The sequence below is a fragment of the Schistocerca nitens genome, chromosome 3, assembly GCF_023898315.1.
Source record: "Schistocerca nitens isolate TAMUIC-IGC-003100 chromosome 3, iqSchNite1.1, whole genome shotgun sequence".
Classification (NCBI taxonomy): domain Eukaryota; kingdom Metazoa; phylum Arthropoda; class Insecta; order Orthoptera; family Acrididae; genus Schistocerca; species Schistocerca nitens.
The window spans coordinates 403,650,099-403,671,421 of NC_064616.1; the positions used below are offsets into that span (position 1 = coordinate 403,650,099).

Sequence of the window (21,323 nt, forward strand, 5' to 3'; positions counted from 1 at the left end):
CCTCCACCCAACAGTTTCCACCCCCCTGTCCCTAAGTTCCTTCCTTTTCACATACTTTCACTCCCTTTATGTGCTGTCTGCTGCCAATGTACCCTCCTGTCCTTTCCCCTTCCCTGCTCCTCTCCTTTCCCAATCCTTATCTTTTCTGCTCCCCATTTGATCCCCCACATCCCCACCTCGCGATGCTGTGCCTGGCGCTCTCTATGTCCTTGCATGTTCTGCCAGACAGTGCTCTTCTCTCTCCCCATCCATAATGTGCTATCCCTCCCCCTTGCCCATGCCACTCCAGATTGCTATTCACATGACAGTCACATTCTGATTGGAACTGCCAGTGGTATCAGTCATGTGTGCATGAGGTATGCTTGCTTATGTGAATATGTGTGTGTTTTGTTTACTGAAGAAGTCTTTGGCTGAAAGCTGTATGTGTAACAGTCTTTTCATTGTGCCTGTCTGTAACTCAACAATATACAATCCATCACATTGGTAGAATGAGAGTCCTAAATTGTAGTGCTAGTGATTTCATGGCTTATGATATAAGGATGACAATCAGAAGGATCTCAATTCAAACCAAAGGCACACTCTCCATTCACTATATAATTGTTTTTAAAGCTATAATAAGTTGTGTCACTGGGTATCACTGCAAAGCTGATATATTTTTCCTATTAACGATAATTGATTTTCAAACTTATTCATGTTTACAAAAAATTGATGTCATGCTCATATGGTGTAACACACAGAGATGGCCACATCAACCAGCTTGGAGTGGTTCCAAGTTAGCAGATATTGGTCTAGCACACCAGGTAGACTTGTTGTAAATTTTAGATTGTTTCCCAGATCCATGTAGGTGCAAGTGTCAGGCTGGTTTTCCATCTCCACTTCATAAACACAGTACACAAACAGTTAAAACGTGAGTAAACACTTGAGTAGAGTTTGCATATCTCCCAGAGAGATGGCATATATGATATTTCTTTACTTAGATGAAGTTCTCATTAGATTGTGAGGACTCAGACATGGCATGCCAGATATGGTGTATACTCTTCAAACAGTAAAACACCAAAGACTGTGAAAAATTTTAAAATTTTTGTGCAGTTCCCTTTAGGAAAGTAACATCAGAGTGACAAACTTTTTATGTAATTTGCTTTCTGTGGATTTCTAACTGATATAATTTTTAAGTAGAAAGCTACTTTTTCACAAATTATAATGTTGATAGATCAGTTTCACCTGCTGTGTCATCTTCTTGAACAAATTTGTTGCAGTTAAATCAAAAACATTCTACTTCCTATGGGAGTCTAAGGAAATTTGTGTCATGATTTTTATACAAATCTAATAAAGAAGTGCTGTGCTACATTTGGTAGAGATTTCTGTCAAAGTATGTATTTTGAAAATTATTTCAATTTGTTATAACAAAGCATTCATCTACCCAAAGGTTGCTTTGAACACCACAGTGCTATAATACTTTTGATTATAACGGAGGTGGTGTGCCCTTGACTCTCTCAGTCCTGTGAACAAACTCACCCACTATATTACTGTAGGTACTTTACAAAGAAATATATTACTGAACATAATTAAATTTATGGCTCCTTTCATATAACATATTCAAAGAACGTGTGCATATTCTTAAGTATTATCTTTTCTGTATTCCACATAATATTTCTGTATACAGTTAGGCTTGCATGTTTGGTTAAGGGGTTGTTTTAAGAAGCTGTACAGCATTCTAATAATGAAGCAAATGAGTAAATCAACTGTGCCATTTAAACTGGAAATCACTGTGACATATCAAAAGAAGTATTATACTACACAAGAATGTACATAAAGTAATAGTTTGTGTCTATAAATGTACCACAAGCACTCTTGTCAAAGTAGCTTAAAAGCATTATTTTCTAACCTTGAAATAATTCTGAAACATCAACTGGTGCTTTACTATAAATTTGTTTAACTTGTTGCACTGTAGCTTGCTTGTTGATATAAACCTCTGCATTCTGTGTGTAATATGAAGATACTGATACTTGTAAACCACTGTATGACATTCAACATTTCTCTCTTCCTTTGCATGTAAACATCTTGCTTCTTCAGTAATTTAACAGATGTTTATTATGTCTTCCATTCAAAACTCCGCTGATGACTTAGAAGTATCTTATTTACATTAAGCCTATCTGGAAACTCTCCATCCTATATCATTTTATAAGCTATATCTTGGTTTCTTTCATGTCTGATGAATTTCCATCTGGCATACACATAATTGTACTGTTATTCTCATATATTGAGCCCGGTATTTTCAGTGGATATATACTTCTATTATTTGTGCAAATATTGTAAGCTGTTAGAATTAAAATGGCACAGTGTGCTACTTTTCACACTAGTTGATGTCTACAGTTCTCCTGTTGGGGCTGCTGATGGTGCAGGATATTGTATTCTTTTAATCTATGTATATAGTTGTGCACTCAGATCTATATATTAACAGTTTATTGTAAAATTGATATCTTCTGCAGTGTGCATAGTCCATGAAAGATTATCAATGTTGCTGTATATTTATGCAGCATTTTATCTTCAAGAGACTCCCATATCCAACAGGAGCATTGTTGAATCTGTGCACAGTGAGTAACGTCATCCACATCAGAATATGTATGACAGTGTATTTTGCATATCAATACATTATGTGAACTGTGACATAATTTCTACTTCAGGTAACTAATGATTTAACAGTATCATTGATCCTTTACCATTATGAAGCAACAACAACTGTATTTGAACTGCAGCTTTCCTAATTACCCTCATCCACAAGAATAAAACACCTACAGAGTACTGAAAATCAACATACCAGTTTGAAAGGAGATTATTCTTCCAATGTGAACAGTGCCATAATTTTAGCTATTATCTCACTTTTAAAACAGAAACAGTTTTTTGTAGTTTCTGCAACATTTTTGCCTCCTTGCCCAGCTTGGAAAACTGAATGCCATGTACATGATGTACCCCAATTACAAACACTGCCATTACATTTGTAACTATAAATATATTTGCACCAGTATTTTAACAGTGTGTCAGGACTTAGCCAAACATCATCTGTCTCACTGGCTACACTCTCAACACACTAAAGTATTAAAAACTTAACAGTCCTCTGTTGAAACCAAACTTTCAGTCCTATGCTGAAATTGTGTGATCAAATATGTAACAACTACGTTCTGATGCTTAGTGTGTCACATACATACTATGCCTCTGACATAGAATCAGAACAATAAATCTCGTAAAGCATAGAGCGCATAAGTGCTCCAAAATGTTTAAGCTTTTTTCCATATGCCTATTACACACAAGACTCATTGGGAGTAATGCACTTATGTAGTGGCTTCATACAAGTATTGCCTTTCTTTTTTTGCTTACTGTTGCTTGTGTGTACAGTTCCACAGATATTTTACACCAATATGATGTATTTTGGTTATCACTTCAACGTGCAATGTAATGAAAATGAACAGTGATCATGCAGAATATTGTAAGCAAAGTAATGCAGGTTTTCTTCCTTCTTAGTCCATATCATTGTCTACAGAAAGTATGGTATGAGCAATACGATATAAATGATCTTACAAACAGGTACTACATCATGTATTTATTCTTTCTCAAGGTGTCTACTTTTTGTAGTGAGCATTAGTTGCCAAAGAAGAGTTGTCTCATTTGAAGCTAGATTTCTGTGTTTATGTTCTTCTGGCACGTGAAAGCCCTTAATTCTTCTGTTTCACATAAATATAACATTATGTGGCACTCCTATGGTGTTAACTTTTAAATGATTGTGTACTTTAATGCTTCATACACATACTGTTTGTCATCACTTGATTTAGTTTACATTTCTTTAATTTACTTCAGCAATGGCTTTTAAATATTCCTTAATCATAGGTCCTTTCTTCCAGTTGATACATACTCTCAAATAGAAAGGAAAACAAACTGATTTTCCACTAAGAAACATCATCATTGCTTTCTACATTTGAAACACCCTACTACTACTTTGTGTTTCATTAAACAAACCCAAAGGGATAATTTTAATATTTGTGTACGTTTTAATGTGTTTAATAGTTTTTGAAAGTTGGCTCTTTTCCAAGATTCCTATCAGCTTTTGTGTCATGTCTCCATTATTATATATCCTTAAATTTTGCTTTGTAAATGCAACATTGCTGCTGACACATTATTTAAGAGCTCTGTAATTTTCCATTCAGTAGGGTATAAGGAGACAGCTTCATTCATACTCGTATACTTTGCATGTTTCTCTTTGTGGTCCTAATTGTTTATGTGTGGCACATTTGCCAGTTTTATTATAATAGTTTCCTTTTGATGAGCAGGACTGATACTTTTAAGAGTGTCAGACTACTTCATACAATCAGTTGCAGAGTTAGATGTTTGCGTCATAAACATAATAGATAATGTTGGGAAGTCTGACAGTAAAATTCTGTCTGTTTGGTGAATAAATGTTTGCAAAGTACACAGACTTGTGTGAATTGTGCCACTGCTCATCCCCTGTGGGTTTTTTACACTCATTAATTTTATACACTGCATAATTACTAACATCCAGTTATGGTTCTTTTATATATCGGAAGTGGAGCACATCTTGTGCATAAAGAAGAAATGAACATATAATACATAATACACTCTTGGTTCTACATAATTATAACTTCTTTACATTTATAAATAATATTATTGTTGCCTTTATATATTATAAACTCAAGCAAACAGAAAATGAGAAATGGCACAATGAATTCACATTATGTACATAGAAATAAGTTATTTGTGGGATCAATAATATTGATATATACTTCAGCTAAATTATTTATTGATCGTTTTCAGGTGCTGAAGAAGAAAAGAAGGATGAAGAAGTAAAGGAAGAAACTGTATCAGAGTCAAAGGAAGAGATTGAGCCAGCTGTAGTGAAATCTCCACCTGAGCCAACTAGGGTGAAATCACCTGAGCAGATCATCATGCGATCTCCTGAACCAGTCAACTGGACTGTGCCGCTAGACACAGGAAAGACTTTCACTGTAACTCAAAATGTTCTTGAAGGTAGGGTTCCCTTTCTTAAGTTTATGTTCACAGAAGTTTTTATGTCTATCATATTACTATCTCATCACATATTTCATGATCAGCTCCCAGTACTTAATATATTCCAGTGTGAGGTGTGCTGGAAATAAAGCAACTTGTTCAGACTGGTAGGATACTAGCGTTTCCTCAAATGCAATGATGAGATGCTGCTTCTTGCAACTAAACTGGCTGATGTGCAGAAGCTCTGGGAAAATTAAATTAATAGTGAAAGCTTCATCCTCGATTATGCAAGTGTTGTTCCATCTAAGTACATAATACTAACTTTGATTATATGCATCAGAAACTAAATTAAATAGTGGAAAACTAAAATTTCACAGTATTGTGTTACAAAAGTAAATAACATTTAGATCAGTAGCTTCCTCCACAAAGATCAATTTGGGGAGCAAGAGGATATATAAGTGCTATATCGGACTCATACTGAGAGGATCTGAAATCAAATTCTTCTTTTTTCAGCATTATTTGAATTTTTATTGTTTTGCTGATTTATTATAGAGAAATAAAATGTCATAGATAAATCCTTCCCACTGTGCAGTCATTTTACATGTAAAATCTGACACTAAAAATTGGAATTTGTGGCATAATGAAATTTCACAGCAGATCCTGATAGCATGGAGGCCTGAATACATGTTATGATTTCTGTCTTTTACAGAAATGGCTCTCTTACTAATATATCTGTGTCTGCATCATGGCATTTCTTAAATGTCCAGCCTATCACTGCTTACTTATTCAACACTTAGTTTTATTCATCCACAAAAGTACATGGTAACTTAACAAAAAGACTAAGCTGCTCTACTGACTTACTGTATAATAAAAATAAAACCAGATTTAGGAAATGACTCATTCATAATGATGAATTAAATTATATTATATGATTATGTTTCCATTTACTTAGCTATAATATGCATATAAGGGGTCAGTGGAAGAAAGTGCTAATCCTCAATTTAGTAAGGATTAGACTCATTTGTTTTATCTGTAGTGTTTATGAGTGTATGACATGCTGGTAAGTAGTAGTTCCAACTGTGTCAGTAGAGAGTACCGTTTACTAGAGCAGTTGCTTTTTTCTTATTGGTTTATCTTCTTGTCTTTGAATTTGACCAAACATATAAAACACAATATTTCAAAATATGTTCTTACGGAGGGAGAGAAAAAACATGACTGTGAAATTGATGGCTTACAGAGCCAAGGGCTCCCTTTTCTGGCACAAGATAGTATGAGAGGGAAAAATGGATTGCTGGATGCAGACAAAATTTGAAAACCTGAGAACCTAGAAATGAGAGAGATGGCAGTAGGCATGTCAGAGATAAGTGCAAATACCATATAAATAAGTAAGATGAGTGAAAAATTAACTACAAGACAAATGATTCAGAGATTAAAATTAATAAGTAAATAAAATGAAAAGAAAAGAGGATCAATACCCAAAAAATGATGAAAACTGAGATTAGATGGTGACGAGAACCGAGCACATACAATGTAAAGCGAGTTCCTATCAGTGAAGTTATGAGGAACTGTTGTTGACAGGAAGAATCCCAGTTGTGTACGTGTCTAAATAAGCTCCAAAGTCCATATCATCATGTTTCAGATTATGCTCTAAATCAAAGTGCTGTGTGCTGTTAGTATATATTCTTTGACTGTATGGTGGTATGTGACATAAGCTGTGTCACAGCTTTTTCTTCCATCAGTGGGATAGTTCTTTCAAGCAGCTGGCACATGAAGTTACTGGAGAGTGTAGAGAAGAAATCTTGCAGTGGTAAAAACTGTGGAGCAAGGAAACAGATTCAAAAGGAGTGGCATGTGACAGCAAGATGTTATGATTTGGTGTGTAGAAGTAACTGTAAAATATTTAGGAGTATCTATCCAAAGTGTTTTAAAATGATAGGAAGTAATAAAATATGTGACAGGATAAGCAAATGTGGGATTGAGATTCATTGAAAGAATCTCAATGAAATGTTCTTCACTTACAAAAGAAATGGCTTACAAAACTTTCATTCAACTGATTATTGAATATTGTTCCTCAGTCTGGGTCCCTACCAAGTAGGATGAATAGAGGAAATGTAAATGATGCAAAGAAGAGTGCTGACTTCAATAATAGTTTAACTTACTAAGAATGAGCACCACAGAGACAGTAAAACGCTGTTGATGGACACTACAAGAGTGAGACACTCATCATACAGGTGTTTACTGTTAAAATTGTGAGAGTGTAGTTACTTACAAGAGTCAAGCAACATATTACTTCCTTTCACACACATCTTGCAAAATGACCGTGATGGTAAAATCAGAGAAATTAGAGCTCAAATTGTGGCATACTGAGTGTCATTCTTCCCATACACTTTTTGCCAATGGAACAGGAGAGAGGAAATTGATAATGGCAACAAGATAAATGTCCACTATAGGGTGTAACAGTATAAATGTAAGTGTAGAATTTTAAATAAAGTAGACCTCATTTCAGCATATCATGTCAGAAACTCATAACCATGCTGAAGAAGTTATTTTTTTAATTTTATATCAGGATGAGATTGGATATTGAAACAGAGTGCTCCTTAGTATTTTTGAGATTGGCAGCAGAAAAACTAATTTATTTGGCCTGAGAATTTTCTTGTGAACTAGACTCATTGGATAATTATGGGTGGTAAAGGCATAGGTAACACCAGAAGTATATTTCTATAACCAGTCTACAGATAAATGTTGTGTGTTGGGAATGTTGGTATAGAGGTGGGTGCCATCAGTAGTGACTAACAAGGTGTGTGGCTGGGGTAAATCAGGTACAGATGTCAGATGTTCCAGGAAATCATTGGTGTCAGTAAAATTAGAAGCAATTTTCTGTATGGTAGGTTGCAGATGATGATCCAACAATGTAGACGCACAACATCTAAGGGATCACTAGGGCAGTTTGGTTTCCTGAAGTAGTTGAAGTTGGGGGTACACAGTTTTGAGGGGGCAAGAAGTGATAGGGATTCACACATTAATCCTTTGGAGGTGCTTGAGTTTTAGGAAATATTGTAGGTCAATTAGAAGCAGTAAACTAAGATCCTGATGGCAGATGCCAAACATAAAAGGGTCAGCTGGTGCAGACTCTCCTTCATGTACTTGCGACATTTGAGTACCTAAGTCATAGATTCCTTGTCTGAGAGGAGATAATGATGAAGTCATTTGTTTTGAGGAAATGAAAAGTGTAAGATAACAGTGGATGGCTTGGTGTCATAAAGTTGGGACCAAAGAAAGCTTGGTGGAATAATGCTCCATGTAATGGGTGGTTTTATGTATGGTGCTGGATGAAATTGCGAGGAACTTTTCAAGGCAAGGTTCAATGATACGTTTTCCATACAAAAAAATTGCAGTTTGGTAGCAAAATGATACATCCAGTTGATAAAATATTCTTGGGCTTCCAACCGCATCATGTAGTTAAAATCCCATGAGCTTTGGACCGAGCTCTACCCGGTCATTGTCAAGTGGTAAGACGGACTGCTGTGTCGCCATGGCCGTGTCGCTATATAGCCATACTGCTGGCTGTGACATCACTGGTGCTCTCTTCCTTGTCATATATGGTAATATTTTCATCCCATGTCCATTGCGGCCGTTTTAACATTGCGATATCCGAGTCCCAGGCTGTACTGAGCTGCAAACCAGCATCCTTGTTGACGGTGTTTTCAGAGGTTTTTATTTCAATAGCTTCTTTTATGATGCTATCCCAAAATCCCTTCATCTTCATAATGGCAGATGTTTCGTCGAATAGAATTCAGTGTCCATTTTCTAAGGCGTGTTCTGCCATGGCTGATTGTTCTGGATAGCATAGGCATAGGCACCTCTCGTGTTCCGTCCGGCGTTGCTCCACAGTGCGCACTGTTTGGCTGACATAGTAACAGCCACACTTACATGGTATCTTGTACACTCCAGGCGTTCAAAGCCCTAGATCATCCTTCACAGGCCTCATGAGCTGCCAAATTTTTGCTGGGGGTCTGAACAGTGATGAAATGTTATATCTCTTCAGGAGCCAGCTAATCTTTCCCCACACTGTACCACAGAAAGGCAAAACCACAAGTTTCTTGCTTTCTTCTTTGGTCGTGTTCTCTTCTCTGTTGGTGTGTTTCTTGCGTGTCACACCAGATACAGCCTGTGACACCTGTCCATGGCTGTACCCGTTTTCCCGGAATTTCAGTGTGAAGGTAACAAGAGCATAAACCATTACACAATGAAAGGAAGCCATTCAACTCTGGGATTATACACAATAGCATGTGACATTCCCAAGTGTTGGCAGCTGCCACTCTTGATGCACAGCTGTTAGCGCTGTCTGAATGTGCCACCTCTTGGAAGTTGAGGTTAGCCATCATGCACCAACACAGGCTACTTGAATAACAAGTGACAGGCCAGCACCTCATGTCCTGCTGATTTAATGGCAGCGAGTTGCCAACATGATCAAGTTGGTAACACTGGGTTACCGCACCCAACACAATTAAATTTTCCTCTCGCTTAACTATCTGAATATTTTTTTTATGTTCTCATACATTCTTTCAATCTCTTCATCAGATGCAGAACTAGTTGGCTTATAAACTTGTACTGCTGTGGTGAGTGTTGGCTTTCTTGGCATCAATAGTGTGTTCACCATGCAGCTCACAGTAGCTTATCTGCATTTATATTTTCTTATTCATTATTAGACCTACTCCTCCATTACTTTTAGTTGAGTCAGGTACTCACCTGACAAGAAGTCCTGTTCATACTGCCACTGAACTTCACTGGTCCTCACTTTAATTTCAACGTATCTGTTTCTCTTTTCAAATTTTCTAACCTACATATGTGATTAATGAATCTGTCATTTCACATTCTGATTCTTAGCATGCTATGGTGGTGGTGGTGGTGGTGGTGGTGGTGGTGGTTAGTGTTTAACGTCCCGTCGACATCGAGGTCATTAGAGACGGAGCACAAGCTCGGGTTAGGGAAGGATTGGGAAGGAAATCAGCCATGCCCTTTCAAAGGAACCATCCTGGCATTTGCCTGAAATGATTTAGGGAAATCACGTAAAACCTAAATCAGGATGGCCGGAGACGGGATTGAACCGTCGTCCTCCCGAATGCGAGTCCAGTGTGCTAACCACTGCGCCACCTCGCTTGGTTAGCATGCTATGGTTGTTTTTCCTGATGACTACATGCTCCTGAGTAGACCCCACTTGGAGATCCAAAGCTTATTGGCAAATAAAGGTCGTGGATGGATTCAGTAAAGGCAACTGATTGCTGTACTTAGAAGCATAGAAGGGAATGGTGGAGGGTGGGGTTATATCTAGAAATAGGGACTTTCAAGGTTTGACCTTTGGGGTTTTCCAGAGACAGGCAGCTTTCACAGATCAGGATGTGAACATCACTTTTAAGACTGAAAAAGCCTGTTACCAAAAGGAAAAAAGAAATAACAAGTAATGGGACTCATCACGGTAGAAAAGGAGACCCTAATGAGTTGAAATAAGTGGTGAAAAAAGGTGTAGGAAAACATAAAAGTTGTAAGAAAAGGCTTTGTCAGTTTATTTGCAGCCAAACTTATTGGTGAGACAGTCACAAAGTTGTCAATTAGAATGAGCGGGTACAGGCAGAAAGTATGCAGGATGAACAAAAAATTGTCAAGTTGGACTTCACAATGTACTATCAACACAAAAATGTCTCTAAGGAAATTTCATCCTATGCATATTTTCAGTAGAAAATCGACATCAAATAATGGCAATTTGGTGACACTATAATCACATGTGTGACAAAAGTTTTGTGTTAGAATATTTGAGATGAGAAGTTCGATTCTGGGTCTACATGTAATACACTCCTGGAAATTGAAATAAGAACACCGTGAATTCATTGTTCCAGGAAGCGGAAACTTTATTGACACATTCCTGGGGTCAGATACATCACATGATCACACTGACAGAACCACAGGCACATAGACACAGGCAACAGAGCATGCACAATGTCGGCACTAGTACAGTGTATATCCACCTTTCGCAGCAATGCAGGCTGCTATTCTCCCATGGAGACGATCGTAGAGATGCTGGATGTAGTCCCGTGGAACGGCTTGCCATGCCATTTCCACCTGGCGCCTCAGTTGGACCAGCGTTCGTGCTGGACGTGCAGACCACGTGAGACGACGCTTCATCCAGTCCCAAACATGCTCAATGGGGGACAGATCCGGAGATCTTGCTGGCCAGGGTAGTTGACTTACACCTTCTAGAGCACGTTGGGTGGCACGGGATACATGCGGACGTGCATTGTCCTGTTGGAACAGCAAGTTCCCTTGCCGGTCTAGGAATGGTAGAACGATGGGTTCGATGATGGTTTGGATGTACCGTGCACTATTCAGTGTCCCCTCGACGATCACCAGTGGTGTACGGCCAGTGTAGGAGATCGCTCCCCACACCATGATGCCGGGTGTTGGCCCTGTGTGCCTCGGTCGTATGCAGTCCTGATTGTGGCGCTCACCTGCACGACGCCAAACACGCATACGACCATCAGTGGCACCAAGGCAGAAGCGACTCTCATCGCTGAAGACGACACGTCTCCATTCGTCCCTCCATTCACGCCTGTCGTGACACCACTGGAGGTGGGCTGCACGATGTTGGGGTGGGAGCGGAAGACGGCCTAACGGTGTGCGGGACCGTAGCCCAGCTTCATGGAGACGGTTGCGAATGGTCCTCGCCAATACCCCAGGAGCAACAGTGTCCCTAATTTGCTGGGAAGTGGCGGTGCGGTCCCCTACGGCACTGCGTAGGATCCTACAGTCTTGGCGTGCATCCGTGCGTCGCTGCGGTCCGGTCCCAGGTCGACGGGCACGTGCACCTTCCGCCGACCACTGGCGACAACATCGATGTACTGTGGAGACCTCACGCCCCACGTGTTGAGCAATTCGGCGGTACGTCCACCCAGCCTCCCGCATGCCCACTATACGCCCTCGCTCAAAGTCCGTCAACTGCAGATACGGTTCACGTCCACGCTGTCGCGGCATGCTACCAGTGTTAAAGACTGCGATGGAGCTCCGTATGCCACGGCAAACTGGCTGACACTGACGGCGGCGGCGCACAAATGCTGCGCAGCTAGCGCCATTCGACGGCCAACACCGCGGTTCCTGGTGTGTCCGCTGTGCCATGCGTGTGATCATTGCTTGCACAGCCCTCTCGCAGTGTCCGGAGCAAGTATGGTGGGTCTGACACACCGGTGTCAATGTGTTCTTTTTTCCATTTCCAGGAGTGTATTTTTGTTTGATAAATAAAAAAAATTACACCCAGACCAGGAATTAAATTCTTCACCTCAAATATTCTAACACAAAGCTCTACCCACTGCACTAACCAGGAAGCATTGGTGACATTTTTGTATTGGTGCTGGACAGGGAATTGGACTGTGGAAAAACATATGAATTTTTCTTCACTCTGTATATGAAAGCAACAAATAGTCTTTTGAGGCAGTTCATGGTCTAGAAAGTGATAATTGTGATGATGTGTCTGTTTCACAACACGTACAATCAGAATTCTCCTGCCCAGTATCAGTTCCTCAGAACATTACAGGTGGAAATTTCCTCCAGAATGTGCTACTAACCTGGCCTCAATTTATGGTTCCTATTTATTGTATTTCCTTTCCATCCATTTTTTTTTACTTTCAATATACCACTTTCAGACTTATTATATAATGGTATGATAGAGCTTTCAGAGCCACATATTAAAGGGTAAGACATTTCCCGGGGCAGATGTGAACTCTGACCATAACTTGTTGGTTATAGGTGATGACTGAAACAGGAGCAAGGAATACAGCAGAAGATGAATGGATAGCTCTGAGAGATTAAATAGTGAAGGCATCAGTTTGACCAATACTGCTATAGTGTACACTGTTTCTTAAATTCTACATATCCTGCAGCTGCAGAAACTTTAATGGAGAAAATAATAATCATTGGTCAGACATATTGAAAATATTTATCAAACAAAACTTACCTATCATAAAACAGAAATAACTACAAAACTTATCAATCTGGAGACATTAAACATACTACTACATTCAGTACAAGCAGCCATACATAATAGATCAGATACCTTCTAAAATCTTATAAACAAACTATCAGTGACACCTTTTCTTTCACAAAGCATATGATGACTTCAGAGTACATGTTCAAAGTGACCTCCCTGTATCTCCAAACACTTAGAGACTCACTGGATCATGCTCCTCTGAACTCTTCATATCAGAGCTGCATCTACAGTTACAAGAGGAGCATGGACTTGCACTACCAGTTCTTCCACATTCATTGGTGGATGGTGGAGTAGACTAATTGTGCTCCTTCAAGTGTGCCCACAGGACAAAATCCAGGGGGATTTGGTCAGATGAATATGGAGGCCATAAAACAGAACCACCATGACTAACTCATATCCCAGGAAAGTCAATGGGGGTAACTACCATAGACATTCCTTTCAAAGTGCGTGGAACCATATCCTTTGTTAAACATAAAGTTTAATATCTTGTAGTGCTTCAGAAATTTTTTGTGAGAAATGAATGACACAATAATCAAGTAGAGACCCAAAACACTGTCTCCCAATATTCTGGCATATACAGTGAAGCTAAGGTAGACTGGATATCCATGACTGTGAGAGATGTGTGGGTTACTTTCACACCAGTGATGGACATTGTACATATTGAAGATACCTTCATATGTGAATGCAGCTTCTATATTATGAGACCATTCTGAAAAGTAATGCATGTGTATTTGCTATGTGAAAACTCTTAAAGCTTTTCAAATAAAACAAACTTTTTTAAGATTTTAGATCCTTATTCTTCATGTCTACATATTTTTTTCTCAACATAGTCCTTCTCACCCTGCCCAGTTTGTCTCCCTTGACTTGGGGTCCTGAGTAACTTTCCCTGTTTCTTTATCTTTTACCAGTCTTACTTTCTTCATCTTTTTCCTCTCTTCATTCAACTCTCTCCTCTATTCTGCCAAGAGAAGGTGCCTATGATTCTGAGAGCTTACAATTTTACATCTTTCTACTTGTTTCCATCTGCTCCCTCTTGAAGAGTGGATTTTCTCTGGCAACAGACAAAATGTTTTCAGTTCACTGACACGTGTTTTGTGAAGCATATAGTTTTGAGTTACTCATTATTTAATTTGTTATTTACACAGATCTGACAGACAGTAATATCATTATGTTTTATGAGAATTAAAATTTCGGTAGCATAAGTGTGAATGACATTAAATGTAGTAGTGCTAGTTTATTGTTAATACATTATACATGTTTAAATATATTTGTCTTTTGTTAATGTATAAATTGACTCGTTGCACGTCCCTGAAGATTCTCCTTCTTCTTGGGGTCTGTGGAACTTGGTTTATCAATGAATTTAATTGAATATTTTCAAATTCATTACTGAAGTTTAACCAACACTTCTAACTTCTTGCTACATGCAGTGGCCATTAAGATCCACTGCCTCTTGAAATGACACTTTTATGGATTAACAACAATGAGTTGAATTTTTAACCAACAATTATGATCTATCAGTTTATAAATCTTTCAGTGATACTCTTCTGGAGTACTGCCATGTGTTACATGCAATAAACAAAGAGGAAGGGCTGAAAAATACCTAAAAGTATTGTTGCTAATCTAGCATTTTATACTTTCCTCACATGAAATTACATCTTCATTCCTGTAAAATACAATTTTGCTAAAGTGAACTGTCTTACACTGCTATATTCCATGCCGGCCGCGGTGGCCGTGCGGTTCTGGCGCTGCAATCCGGAACCGCGGGACTGCTACGGTCGCAGGTTCGAATCCTGCCTCGGGCATGGGTGTGTGTGATGTCCTTAGGTTAGTTAGGTTTAAGTGGTTCTAAGGTCTAGGGGACTTATGACCTAAGATGTTGAGTCCCATAGTGCTCAGAACCATTTGAGCCATTTGCTATATTCCATAAAATATCACAGAGCAATTGAAACATTTGTTGCTTAGGCAGATTCAGAATGTTAAACAACGACATTATTTTAGCAGAATATAAATACATTAATTTATTAATAATTCTAAGAAATAAAAATAAAATTTTGTTTGAAGCCTAATAAGAAATAATATCATCACAAAGAACCTTGTGATTCTCGCAGATGTACCATATATTCGTGCAACAAGAATGGGGCTAACAATACTGGCATGCTGTATGCTTTTCACCAGGCTCCCTAGTTGGCCTGTGAAGTACAAGTGTAGGAGTAATGGCTTGAGCCAAGTGGACTAGTGTCACTGTACATTTAACAGGGTTTGTAGAGAAGCACAAGAAATACATATAATCCTGGAGGAATAATGTACAGAGAACTTTACGACATGCCCATTCTTCATTCATAAATTGTGATTTCTCAGTTAACTAGACATACTCTGTGGTGATAGCTATTATAGTTGTGGGAGCTCAGCTTTCTCCTCATTATTGTACAAATTATGTGATTTCTCAGTTAACTAGACATACTCTGTGATGATAGCTATTATAGTTGTGGGGGCTCAGCTTTCTCCTCATTATTGTACAAATTATGCTTACTTGGTGATACAACATGTCACTTTTGTATGCCTCAGCAGACATGGTCCCATATGGAACCACCCTCCAACACAAACACCATCAGAAAAATGGAGGTTATCATCTTTGGTAAACAGGCTCAGGTACTCGCCAGCAAACTGAGAAAGCTGAAAATCACTGTCAAGCAAACCTTTGGATTCATCAGCAAAGAGCACTGTCTGCAGTTGCTTGTGAGTCCAGTTCACATATGCCTGTTCCATTGTAAATGCTCTTTTCTGTGATACTAGGCCAGTGGTGAACAAACCACTGATCTGGTACTGTTGTGCACATCATCATGCAAGTGTCTGCGTACTGTTATTGTGGATAAAGGATGACCATCAAAGGTTACACACGCATGCATTTTGTCTGATGTGGCACTCTAAAACAGCTGTGCAGGAACTCTTAAGGCATAAGTGGTGTTATATCACCACAACTGCCATTTTACTAGCCTTTGTATGAAGATCACCTAGAATGCAGTTTCCAACCACATGCAGTTATGGCATGAGTCATGGGCGTGGAACATGCATGACTGATTGCAGAGAATGGGTATGAGGCAACAATGTGGTGTAGTTTCAGTGTTGTGGCAGTAGTCATAATTCATAGGTGTAGGAGATACAGGCAACATCAGTACTATCTTCTGCCAACTGTGAGTTTGGTACCACACTCAGAAACTAACTCCAGCAGGAACTGTCTGTCAGTTCTGACACATCCATAGACCTGACATTGTGAGCAACAATATACTGTAATTAGACAATGGTACAGACATTTCATTTAAAGTCAATACAATGTGCACAGAAAATATTGTAGTGGCTGACTACTTCAGAACTGATGAGAAGTCTGCAACAAATAATTCTGCAGCACAAGCACTTCACAAATGTGGAACACTTGCCCTTTTCCCCCTATCTCTTGCTCACTGTTGAACAAAATTATCAGCCAAAGGCTTGGTTTCCACAATATATGTGCATGATGACTGCCAGCAGATAAACATAAACCCAAATTCTCGCCACAGCATTCACATCTTGACAATGATATGAAAAGAAAGGCAATAGTTTCTTGCTTGTGTTGTCAATCCATTCATTGGCAGTATGGTTGCTCTGTTATGAAAGTCAGATTCAGACAGACAAGCTCTGTCAAAAATTGTGTGCATTGTCTTCTGGGATCAACGTGGTGTCCTCACGATCAAGTTTTACCACAAGGGGAGGTGCTTTAAATGCTGACATTATTGTCAGATATTGCAAAACCTGTGACAGGCAATCCAGAACAAGAAACAGGGATCTGACTGGGGGAATTATGCTTCACAACTCAATTAATACAAAGTTACATAAAATCAGTTGTTTTAGTTTGGACCCAAGATCTTAGGACTTCCACCCTACAACTGCAAACTCGCACTTAGTAGCTTCATCTGTCCTATGTCCTCAAGCACTTGTGGCAGCAAACTCTTATTATCTACATTATTAAAATAAACATCTTAGTAGTGGTTCCACTGAAGAATGTCAAGCTTTTATTAGGGGACTTGAAAGCACAGACTGGAAAAGAATGAAAGTTCAGGAAAACTGTTGGAGAGTATCCAAAGCACAAAAGAATGAATAAAACTGAGGAAACTATGGTCCACAAACTTTAACAAACTGCCAAGGAAACAGAAAACTTGGAAATCACTCAATACAAACCCAGAATAAATTCACATGGCCATGTAACTATATCTTTTAGCAATCAAAAACAAACTAAGAACCTGAAAGTTACAAAGTGGGCAAATATAGCAACAGATCACTATATAACTGCAATAAAAATTAAATTTATGCCACAAACATGGATTTCAAAACAGGGGCATTGGATCTATAAATTTGATTCTGAAACTCTAATGAAACAAAAATTCAAGTAACAGCTATGTATAGGCTTAGAAGTGTAGGAAGAGATTAAAGCAAAATTAGTATAACAGCACTTGAAATAGTGCCACTCTCAAGACACTAGGGATGGTGAAATGAACAGTGTGAAAAACCATTGCTATTAAGAAAGTAAGCTTGGCCAAAATGGTTGTCCACCACCAGAAGTGAAGACTTTAATACCTTTAAGCAATAACAACAACAAAAAAATAAAAATAAGGACAGTCAAAAATAATTTTGAAAAGAACAAGCTATCACTAACTGAGGGAGACTTCCAAAACAACAATACCAGGAACTTCTAAAAAACTTTTAGACAAAGCCTCCAAACTTACCAACTTGTGCTTCAAAAATGAAGACATAAAATTAGCCAAAAAAAGGAAAAGAAAAAAATGTGGAATACTAGCAAGCTATTTCAAGACATTACTAAATTGTGAGGAACCAAGAGAAAAAGTTCTAGAACAAAATTTGGGATGCATATACACAAACTCAAGATCTTGCAGCATGGATGAAATCCAAAATATCGTTAAAGATCTGAAGGGTAATACAAGATGAAGAATCAGTAACTGGTTAAATGTGGAAAACTGCAGATTCTGGGACAGTCCTGCAGCTACATGGAGTCTTTCAAATAGCCTGGGAAACAGAAACTATACCAGAAGATTGGAAAACAGCATTAATTCACCAAAAAGGTGATGAAACTGACTCCATCAAAAAAAAGGCTGGGAAGCCAACTGGATTGGCAATTAGAAGTGTATAAAGGAGGGTTTAGAAAAGGAAAACCCTTTGTGGAACAAATCTTAAACCTGAAATTTAAGATCAGGTATGGATGAATGAGAGCCAAAAATTTGTGGGCTTCAAAAAGCATATGGCTCAATTGACAGAGAAACATTATTCAAGACCTTTAAAAGACTTTGGAGTTGACAAAAGTCAGCTGCAGTCCTAAAAGACACACTAACAAGTACAAAATGTAAAATTAAATTTTAAGGTGAACTCTCCAAAGCTTTTGAGATCAAAATTGGTGTAAGACAAGGAGAGGGATTATCCCTATTGCTGTTCAATTGTTTACTGGAATAGGCAATCAAGGAATGAAAGAGAAGAACAGAATAAGGAATCAAACAAATCTTAATTCAGAGAAAAGAGGATAATCTTTCGCAGGCGGTCTTGACATCTTAGATGAATGTATAAAAGATGCAACAATGCAGTTAAAGCTCGTAAAAAAGACACCTTCAAAAGTAGAAAACCGTATATCTTTTGGAAAAAAAAAACAGAGTATATGACATACTTGTTGGAGGCATGAACATGCATGGAAATTTATTATAGAATAATAAAAAAGACTACAAAGTTTACATATCAAGGTAAAATAATACAACCAAATACATTGGACAAAGAAGCTAACTAAGCAAGGAAAAGGAAAATGGCCGTGGCTCTTCAATTAATAAAAAAAAAACTTATATAACGAAAAATATTTATCCATACATGCAAAACTCCATCACTACAACACTGTGATTAGACCAGAATGCCTTTATTCTTCAGGATTTCTTTCGATAAATACAGCCAAGCAATTAGGTAAAATATAAAAGACAAAATATGACAGCAGGAAATGAAAATTAAGAAGTGATAATTAAGTATCTGGAAGAAGCCTGCCCGGTTAGCCATGAGGTCTAACGCACTGCTTCCCAGGTGGGAAGTCATGATGGTCCCCGGCACAAATCTGCCCAGTGGATTAGCATTGAGGTCTGGTGTGCCGGCCAGTATGCGGATGGTTTTTAAGGTGGTTTTTCATCTGCCTCATTGAATGCAGGCTGGTTTCCCTTATTCCACCTCAGTTACACTGAGGACTTTACTTTCTAGATGCCCTTGGAGTTAATTGTCATTTTTACTATGTTTTGGTATGTACATTAGTTTGTTACTTCCAAATTTTATCACATCTGCTCAACATTTGCCTTTGTTCTTTGATTAATGAGGTACCACATGTTTGATGTTCCCCTTAACAATTTTCTGTAAAACATTATTTATGTCAGCCACTGATAGTTTGTAAATTTAGTAACTGAAATCCTACAAAACCATCACAGACATTAACTGAAATTCACACTTAACAAGATGTTAAATGTCAGTAAAAGAAGAGCATTCCCTGAGCCTTGAAAAAGGATGTAAAAATATATTTTGGTTGTAGCCACAATTTTAATATACATCATTTCCCACTAACATATCTAGTTCTTCTTGTTCTATCTAAAATACATAAATTTTCTCTAGAAAATAAATGCAAGAACTACCAAAATATTAATTTACTGTTCAGGAAGGCTACACTGAGTTATACAATAAAACTGTCTAAAATTTGTCTTTAATTCTGTTTAAGTTTCACTTTACACAGTCTTTGTTAAAGGCCAGTTCAACAGGTCATTATGTAATACATAAGATAATGTTGAGTGAGTAAGATGCCACTTAGAATAACGAAGTTCGAGATCATCCTCCTTTCTCTCTTGGTAATGTCTTCATGATTGAGATTTATAGATTATGATACATCTGAAACTTTATCAGGAGTTAGTACAGTCATCACTTGTATTTTTTGGCAGAATAAAGAGTGTGGCTTTATTTCACTTCATTTTACAAATGGCAGGCATCTCTGCAAAGTCTTGTTGAGAGATGCAATAAAACACTTTGATAAAAGTGGTACACCACACAGAGAGGTTAAGTTTTGGAGTTCTTCCAGTCATGTTTAACACATGCAGGCTACACTCTGACATGATTTTACTTACTCTCTCATACATAGCAACAGGGCACACATACTTTGAAAAGTGGCAATACTGCTGCAATAACAGCCTGTAGGATTCCAGGTACAGCAGATGTACAGTATCATAAAAGGAAGGGAGCATATGAAACCAGTCCCAGGATAAGAAAACAGCCCAACCCTCCCTAAGTTTTAAGCCTCTATCTGAGAGACAAATCACCATCAACAGTGTCACATGTGCTCACTCACAATGGGGAGAGAATTAAGACTGAATCCCGGACTTTGGTTCACAATCTGGTAATCAGTAACTTTGTACTGCAAACTGTCTTCCCCTTGATAGCTAAATACTGATGGTAAAAATTACCTCGACTGCCAGAATTCAAACCATCCATCACATCGACTGTAATGTGGTAATAAATTTTGTTTTGTAGGGTACCGTATAGCATTTTTACTGCCCAGAAACAAAAATCTTTCTGTTGGTGTACTGAGTAATGTGAATGGTATTTCTGTAAGATTCTAAAGCAGTGCAAGTGTTTCTAATTCAAAAGTCAAAGGAACATCATTCATATATGTTATATTTTGTTACCATACCAATACTGATCTATCATTGTAATAAATGAAAGTTCTGCATGACAATGAAAAATATGGAGATAACAAAGCTCCTTCTTTGGGAAAAATCATATAACTGGGAAAAATCATATAACTATGAAATAAATGTTAACCAATTTATTCATTCATAATGTTAACACAGATATACAGTTAATCTTTTTCTCTTCAAGATGTGTGTGTTGTATTTACATTGATTTCTATTCAATAGCATTGTTATGCAACTAACATAATGTCACAGCATGTGTGATTATTGAGAAATTGTTAGATTGCCACAGTCAAAAACCAAACTTAATGAAACAATCCGTGGCTTCCTTGTGAGATACAAAGTTATATCTCATGCTATGAGGTCTGAGTGCAAATAGAGCCATCATGTGCTAGTAGTGTTCATTTATGCATTGGTGACATCCTTACTAAACTTTATATACATAATCGTTTGCCTGAAAATGCGACTATTTGTACAGGAAGAAATTCTCCTCATTAAACGGAATGCTGCTCTGAGGCATGTTTATATTT

The 21,323-nt window shown here is 38.1% G+C and overlaps 1 protein-coding gene across 1 annotated transcript in view; it reads left to right on the forward strand.

The window, feature by feature from the left end:
• LOC126249251 (titin-like) overlaps positions 1-21,323 on the forward strand; it is a 640,870-nt gene that overhangs the window by 571,274 nt on the left and 48,273 nt on the right. Inside the window, exon 14 of the mRNA XM_049950908.1 lies at positions 4,825-5,037. Within this exon, the coding sequence (XP_049806865.1) occupies positions 4,825-5,037 (213 nt within the window). The remainder of the gene's footprint in view (positions 1-4,824; positions 5,038-21,323) is intronic.